Source organism: Herpailurus yagouaroundi, unplaced genomic scaffold (assembly GCF_014898765.1).
Source record: "Herpailurus yagouaroundi ecotype Mexico unplaced genomic scaffold, PumYag 139, whole genome shotgun sequence".
Lineage (NCBI taxonomy): Eukaryota > Metazoa > Chordata > Mammalia > Carnivora > Felidae > Herpailurus > Herpailurus yagouaroundi.
The window spans coordinates 7,886,185-7,894,061 of NW_024412394.1; the positions used below are offsets into that span (position 1 = coordinate 7,886,185).

At 46.5% G+C, this 7,877-nt stretch overlaps 1 protein-coding gene across 1 annotated transcript in view; it reads right to left on the minus strand.

Annotated features, from left to right (window-relative positions):
- TREM1 (triggering receptor expressed on myeloid cells 1) overlaps positions 1-7,550 on the minus strand; it is a 10,321-nt gene extending 2,771 nt beyond the window's left edge. Inside the window, exons 1-3 of the mRNA XM_040473445.1 lie at positions 7,450-7,550; positions 3,845-4,198; positions 2,266-2,476 (exon numbers count right to left, since the gene is read on the minus strand). Of these exons, the coding sequence (XP_040329379.1) occupies positions 2,266-2,476; positions 3,845-4,198; positions 7,450-7,498 (614 nt within the window). The 5' untranslated portion in view covers positions 7,499-7,550. The remainder of the gene's footprint in view (positions 1-2,265; positions 2,477-3,844; positions 4,199-7,449) is intronic.
- Positions 7,551-7,877: the final 327 nt, after the last annotated feature.

Consider the following 7,877-nt stretch of genomic DNA (forward strand, 5'->3'; position numbering starts at 1 on the left):
CGGAAACAGGCTCCAGGCTCTGAGCCATCAGCCCAGAGCCTGGAGCCTGTTTCCGATTCTGTGTCTCCCTCTCTCTCTGCCCCTCCCCCGTTCATGCTCTGTCTCTCTCTGTCCCAAAAATAAATAAACGTTGAAAAAAAATTAAAAAAAAAAAAAAAAGAAAAAGAAAACTGTTGGGTGGCTCAGTCGGTGAAGCATCCAACTCTTGATCTGGGCTCAGGTCACGATCTCAAGGTTTGTGAGTTCCAGCCCCTCATTGGGCTCTGTGCTGACAGCATGGAGCCTGCTTGGGATTCTCTCTCTCCCTCTCTCTCTACCCTGCCCCTGCTAGTGCTTTCTCTCTCTGTCTGTCTCTCTCAAAAATAAAGAAATAAAAAGAAAAGAAAAGAAAAATATTCATTCTCACTAGATCGTGTATTTAGTCCCCAAAGGTTTAATAAGCACCTACTGTGTACCAAGCACTTAGGCTGGTACCAGCAAAACAACCATTAGGGGTGTGGGGAGGAAGGCAGTGCCTGTACCCTCCTGGAGCTCCTCGTGCATGGTAGGAGAGAGCTGAAAGCAGGTGTCAGTTCACATCCAATTTAGCAGGAATATTTTCCACATACTAAATCCTTATAGGCAAAGGATCCCCACAGTGATAACTGCTTCACTTATACAGTGTGGATCGCAACACAAAGTGCTTCCAATCTTTGGAGGACCATTTGGCAATATGGATACAGAGTGATATAAACGTTCACATTCTCTGAAGGGAATTTCTTTTGAATAAATCATTTAAAAGAAGAAAAAGGATGTCTGCAAAAATGTTCATCTCAGAGTTATCAATACTATCAAAAATGATGAGGTACCTGGGTGGCTCAGTCAGTTAAGCGTCTGACTTCAGCTCAGGTCATGATCTCACGGTCTGTGAGTTTGAGCCCCCTGTTGGGCTCTGTGCTGACGCTCAGAGCCTGGAGCCTGCCTCGGACTCTGTCTCTGTCTCTTTCTCTCTGCCCCTCACCTGCTCACACTGTGTCTCTCTCTCTTAAAAATAAACATTAAAAAAAAAAAAGATGGGGTGCCTGGGTGGTTTAGTCGGTTGAGCATGCGACTTCAGCTCAGGTCATGATCTCGCAGTTTGTGAGTTCAAGTCCCACGCCTGGTTCTGTGCTGACAGCTCAGAGCCTGGAGCCTGCTTCCGATTCTGTGTCTCTCTCACTCTCTGCTCCTCCCTCGCTCATGCTCTGTCTCTTTCTATCTCTCAAAAATAAATAAATAAATAAATAAATAAATAAATGTTAAAAAAAAATAAAACCAATCTCAGTGTCTATAGGCAGACAAGTGAAGACATAAGCTCTGGCTTTTCCACTGATAGGAAAAGATGCATTTGTTGAGATGACAATCACAAAGTCTAGCAACATGAAAGAACAGTTTTAGCATGGAAGAATAATGGCAAGTTTGTAATTAGAATTACTGCCATGTTAAATATGTATGAACATGAAGAGAGACTAGAAAGAGAATGTGGAGTTCGGACGTGTTAGATCAGCAGGAATATTTCTCTGTTAATTCAATACTTAATGATAAACACATTCAACGATGAATCTACATTGAATAATGAACTGTAAAGAGGGGCATGCATACAAAGCTAATGGTTCTTAGCTTTGCCTGCATATTAAGAAATCTCCTGAAGTTCTCATAAAAATACTGAGACCAGCCCCATCTCCAGAAATACTGATCTATTGGCCTACAGGAGGGCACATGCGTCGGTATTAAACACAAATCAAAACAAAAGTAAACACTCCAGGTAATCCTAACACACAGCAGCCGCTGAGAGCAGTTGGGCTAGGTTCTGGCTTCCAGCTCCACATTTTCTAGCTTCCCTACTTCTGATTAGACAAGGAAACAAGCCAGAAAGGGTTTGTGACTCACCCAAAGTCACACAGCCAATCAATCTGGCTGGCACTGGAATCCAGGGGCCCTCGCTCTGAGTGCTTTCTCCACTACACCATTAGGCCCATGGAGCTGGCTGAGACCCATGGGAATTGAGCAAAGATACCCTTTCCCTCTTCTTACTCCTCTAGTGTGCAAGGAAACAGGTGAACTGGGGAGAGTGGCAGCCACTCCAACAGCCTCCTGCCCACTCTAGCACCACTTGCTTCCTCCCCGAGGAAGTTTCACCAGACTTAGGGGACTCAGGTGTGTGCCTGCCCACCCCTGTCCCCCATCCATCACTCTCCACATCTTCTCAAGCACACGAACTCGGAATCAAACCAGGGGCCCAGAGACCTGAAAACATAGCTGGTGACATCTGTCACATTTGTGATGTTGACTCCAAAGCCAGGAGAGGAGAAGTCAGCAGTTGATTTGGGCGGGAGTTTGGTCACAGTCCTGGGTCTGTCAACGAGTGTGCCCTGGGCTCTGGTGGTGGTAGGAGGAAAGGTGGAAATCTGCAGTTTCCGGGTATGATTCTCATCCAAGGCAGTGGTGTTTAAAGGATCTGCAAGAAAGCACATTGGATAAACAGATGGATAAATTGATGAATGAATTGTCAGGAAGTGGGTGGGTGGAAGGAAGGAAAGAAGGAACGAAGGAAGGATGGGAGGAAGGAAGGAAGGACGTAAGGAAGGAGGGAGAGATGGCAGGGTAAATGAAACTGAGGAGGGAAATGAACATGGCCATTCATGAAGCAAGTTTTGCTTTTGCTAAGATTAAAGAATTAGTGTGATGTCAGCGTGGGTCAGAGACATGAAAAAGGAAAGAAGGAAGGAAGAAAGAGAAGAATAGAAAGAGGGAGCGAAGAGGAGGGAGGGAGGAGGGTATGGAGGGAGAGAGAGGGAACGAAGGGAACTGTCAAGCTACTCCTGTCATTGCAATTGCACTTGCCTGCCTTCACTGGTCCATCTGCCTCCACCTTCTTCAAGAATAATTCCCCAATTACTTGACCTTCTACCATTCTCTGCCTTGCAATCACCAGAACCTGTAGCGTATTGCTTTTCAAATTATCTTTTATTAATAGATTGCATATGACCTTTGCATTCCTTAGGCTTAGGATTCCCCAGGTGTCAAGAACTAGAACCTTCCTCCCTTTCCTCTCCTTCCTTAATTTCTCCAGTTAACATCTACCGAGGCCCTACTGTGTGCCAGGCGCTACATTAGTTGCTAGGGATACAGAGCTGAGAAAGGCACAGGCCATTTTCTCACGGTGCTCAGAGATGAGCATGGGAGGCAGATAAGTAAACTGGCCACTACTATCCAGTGAGACCGCATCACCTATGAGAGGGGACCCAAGGTGAGCTCTGGAGCTTTGCTACCCAAAATGGGAGCCATAGGCCAGCCTTAGTGGCAGCATCACCAGTGAGCAGATCAGAAATGCTCAATCTAGGTCCTGCCCTAGACCTATGGTGTCAGAGACTGCTCTTTTGAAATAAGATCCCCAGGTGGCTTGTGCACACAGTAAAGTTTGAGAAGCACTGCTTTGGAAGCACACAGGAAGGTCATCAGATGCACCCTTGGGAAGGAAATAGCAGATCACAGAGGCTTTCCAAAGAAATGACTTTCACGTGGGGACCTACGGAATGAGACTAAGTTATCCAAGTCTACCACTCATCTTTCACTGTACCCCACTTCCTACAATAGCACCCCAAATTAAGCTCTGCTACCCCAAGAGGAATCTCATACATAGAAGGCCCTTCTTACTATTGGACCAAATGCCTTTCAGAGACCTCAGATGAGAGACAAGGAACTTCTGGGAGAAGCCAAGATGCTAGAAATCCTAAGCCACGACCCTGTTGGTGCTACCACCACCACCCATACCCCCACCTGCCCTGGCTTTCCCCATCCTCTTACCCCCCTCCAGGTCACTTACCCTTGATCACCACCACGTGGAAAAGGGGGGACAGGACATCCGGCTCTTTGGAAAGGTAGTAGATCACACACCGATACAATCCTGAATCCTCCACTTGAAGATTGGTCATTTGGACGTGCAGGATGGCCTCACTGGGGATGTCTTCTAGGAAGTACCTGCCCTCCCGGACTTGACTAGGATTGCCTGAAGTACTCGTTGTTAAGGCCAACGTCACAGGCTTCCTTCCATCTATCAGCTTCTGCCAAGCTTTCTGGCTGTAGGAGTACTTCTCGGTGGAGAAGGGACAATTTACATTCAGGGTCTCCCCCTCTTTTATAAATTTTTCTTCTTTTGATTCATTTTCAGCTTGGAGTTCTGTAAGCAGGGAAGCAGAGTTAGACCCTGTGAGGAATCCTCTTTTTCGGGTTCAACTACTCATTTTTCAGATAAGACCCTCAAGGCCTACAGAGAACATGCAACCTTCCCTGCGAGCCACATTAGACTCCAGATCTTTTTACTGTGAGTAATTTTTCTTTTACTCCAAGAGCTAGACTGCATGGTGTTATGCAGGGAAAAAAATGCCTGATTGGAGACAGAACATGAGACATGTGCCGAGACCATGCACTACAGGGGTATGACAGAAGGGAAGATCATAGAGAAGGACATACAAGGTGATGAGTGGACGTGAAGGCATGATACTAGCCGAGAGTGATTCCTCCAAACAGCTAGGGGAACTGCATCTAAGTAGAGGACAGAGATCAATTCTGGTCTGGTCTAAGGAAGCTTTGCCAACAGGAGGGCCAAGTTGAGTGGAAATAGGAAGATCCAGATCTATGTTTTTGGCTGGACACAACAGGTTCCAGTAAAGTTCTGTAACTTTACTGGGGGTCTACGGTTTATCCACTCAAGCATGGGTTCCTTTCTTCTTTAGAACACCAAGTAATGGGCTGGACAGTAATGTTGGGTCACGCTGTGGGTCAGGCTACCACTACCTACAATTACTACTGCTTTTATTAATACTACCGCACGCACACACACTCAAATCTTCAGGCAATAGCTCTGAGAATGCCCATTGAAAAATGCCAACAGCTGCCCCTTTGATGGAGTGCCTGGGCTATCATCACAGCCCACCTGTATGTTCATCCCAGCGTGGGCCAAGAGTTCCAGCGGGCCCTCCGCCTTACCTTAAGAAGACTCAACTCAGAGACTCCTGGGGATTTTGAAAATGAAACCAGGCCAATTCTTCTGGGACCAGACTGCAGTTCCTAAGGAAACCTCAAAAGCAAGCTCCCTGGAAAGTCCCATGAACTCTGGTCAGAAATGTCCCTCCAAGAAACAGGCAAGGGGGCTGGTTAACTCATTCATCAATGCGTGGCTGAGAGCCTGCTGTGTGCCAGGCACTGTGCTGAGCTCTGAGGAAGATACACACCTCCTCTGTCCACCCTCTGTAACATTAATGTAAGAGGTTATAGATAAATTATTTGCCAACTGCCTGGACAAGGTAGATGCTATGCTCTGAATGTGTGTGTCCCCCACCTCCCCAAATTCATATGTTGAAATCCAAGCCCCCAAGGTGACGGTGTTAGGAGATGATTAGGTCATGATTAATCCCATGAACGGGATTAGTGCCCTTATCAAAGAGGCTCAGAGAGCTCCCTCGTCCCCTCCACCCTGTGAGGACATAGTGAGAAGTCCAAAGTCTACCACCCGGAAGAAGGCCGTCACCAAAACCCGACCAGACAGGCAGCATGATCTTGACCTTTCAGCCTTCAGACTGTGAGAAATAAGTACCTGTTGCTTATAAGCCACCCAGTCTGTGGTATTTTGTTAGAGTAGCTCAAACAGATGAAGAGAGTGGGAGTTACAGGAGTCTGAGATTATGCACGAATTTGCCTGTCCTTTGTGAGAGGAGACAGTAAGGAATCAGTGCTGGAGTGCTATGTGTGCACCATGTCTTATACCACTGTGAGAAAGGAATACCTGATGTTAATAACGAAGAACAAATAACAAAGAACAAATACCTTTTATTACTAAGTGTTTAAAAGTACTATCTTGTTTCATCTCCCTGGCTTCATCACTGAAGCTTCAAAATGGATAAGGTTGATACCTGTCATTATTCCTATTTCATAGATAAGAAAATTGAGGCACAGAAAGGTGATTTCATAACCCAGAGGTTATTAAGTGATTCACCCAAAGTTCCACAGTAGAAAGTGGTAGAGTCAGGATTCAAGCCTGAATAGTCTGACCCTAGACTTAGGTCCAAACCTCGGAGCTAGGTTGGCCAAGGAAGCTGTCTGGTTGGGATGAGAGCAGTCTCAGCCAACACCTGAATAGGTACCTAGCAATTCTGCTCTTTAGGATACTGGAGCTAGATGGAGTTTTTAGGTCACCCTCAACCCACCCCGATAGGACACAATGACATATACAGGGCTGGTTTTCTCCCACACAAATACACAAGCGTCAACCCTCCATCTCCTCCCAGTTCTCCTTTGGAGAAACATGAATATGACACAAGGGAATGAGAACCAAACTCTTGTCTGCCCATCTAGGTTATCACCCCAGCTCTGAGCAGATGCAGCATGCCGTGTGTGTGCAGGCTCTGCATGGTGAGTGTCTGTGACCTTGCTCAAAGTAGTTGGTTCCTGAAAAACACCCTTTCCTTATAATCTTTCCAAGGCAAAGCCTTCTTTTCCTTGCCGTTGACGTTTTTCCTCTCTCTGGTTTTATCCCAATTCATTCATAAGGATTGGGGTGGAGGGCAACTGAAGCCCCAAATGCTTTCGTCTTTAGTGAAAGCATGAGCTGTACCACAAGAGAAGTGAGGGTGTGGTGATGGGGCAAACCCACCAAGTTAGGGCAACAATACCCTCCAACACCAGTAGACAGCAGCCACCTGTGGTTACAGCTCCCATGAAAATGGGCACCAGGCCCCTTCTCTTCACTTCTCTTCTGCTATGCCTCAGCAATAGCAGATTTCCCAGCCCATAGGTGGCCCCTGGGAAATATTTGTTTAATTAATTATGTCTTTTAGGGTTAATAGATGGTCAACATCAGGGGCGCCTGGGTGGCTCAGTCAGTTAAGCGATCAACTCTTGGTTTCAGTTTGGGTCATGATCTCGCGATTCATGGGCTTGAGCCCCATGAGCTCTGCCAGTGCAGAGCCTGCTTGGGACTCTCTCTCTCCCTCTGTCTCTGCCCCTCCCCTGCTCATGGTCTCTCTCTCTCTTTCAAAATAAATAAAACTTAAAAAAAATAGATGGTCAACATCAAAAGCATCATGAGGGACTATAAAAAACAAAAGCTTCAAACTCAAACATTATTTCGGATCATGTCAAATTTAGGTTTGCTCTATCATTTTCCTATCCAGGGTTTTGCATATCTCTGACAACATCAAAACACACAGATAGCCCGTTTCCTTAATTCACCCCTTTTATTTCTGTTCTCAGGCCCTCTATATTCTCCCGATTCTGTTAAGTTTGGGCAGAGAAACCCAGTCTGGTATGTCTACCGGTTGACTCTATCCTGGGTGGCCACTTCCCCTGGAGCTTCCAAAGAAAAGGGAAGCTTTTTCTGTGGTGGGATCCCCAAGGTTCTGGGCAGAAGCCTTACCGGGTTCTTCACCTTACCTGAGATGAAGACCATCCACAGCAGCCCCCAGAGCCCAGCCTTCTTCATCCTTCATGTGTACCAACCCCAACAGCCACGGTGGTGCCTGGGACATTCTGACCTAGAGGCTCCAGAAAGTTGCACAACAGGATATGAAGCCATTACTGGGAGGTACTGAGGTTGATGCTCTGTTTCCGTCACTGGTTGCCTTGGTTCCAAACGTCAAGGACAACACAGGAATCCAGAGACAGGGCTCAAGTCTCAGGCTTCTCTGAATCCCAGCTTCCTGTTCTCGGGGTATATTGACAATTGCCTTTTCAGCCAATCTTACAAAATTTTAGTGAGAATAATACTTGCTGTAAGCAAAAGTAAGGTGTCACTATTATCAGGGAACTAGAGGGCCACCTTGCTCTCTCGAGGCCGGGTCTCCATCCCATCCAGTTCAATG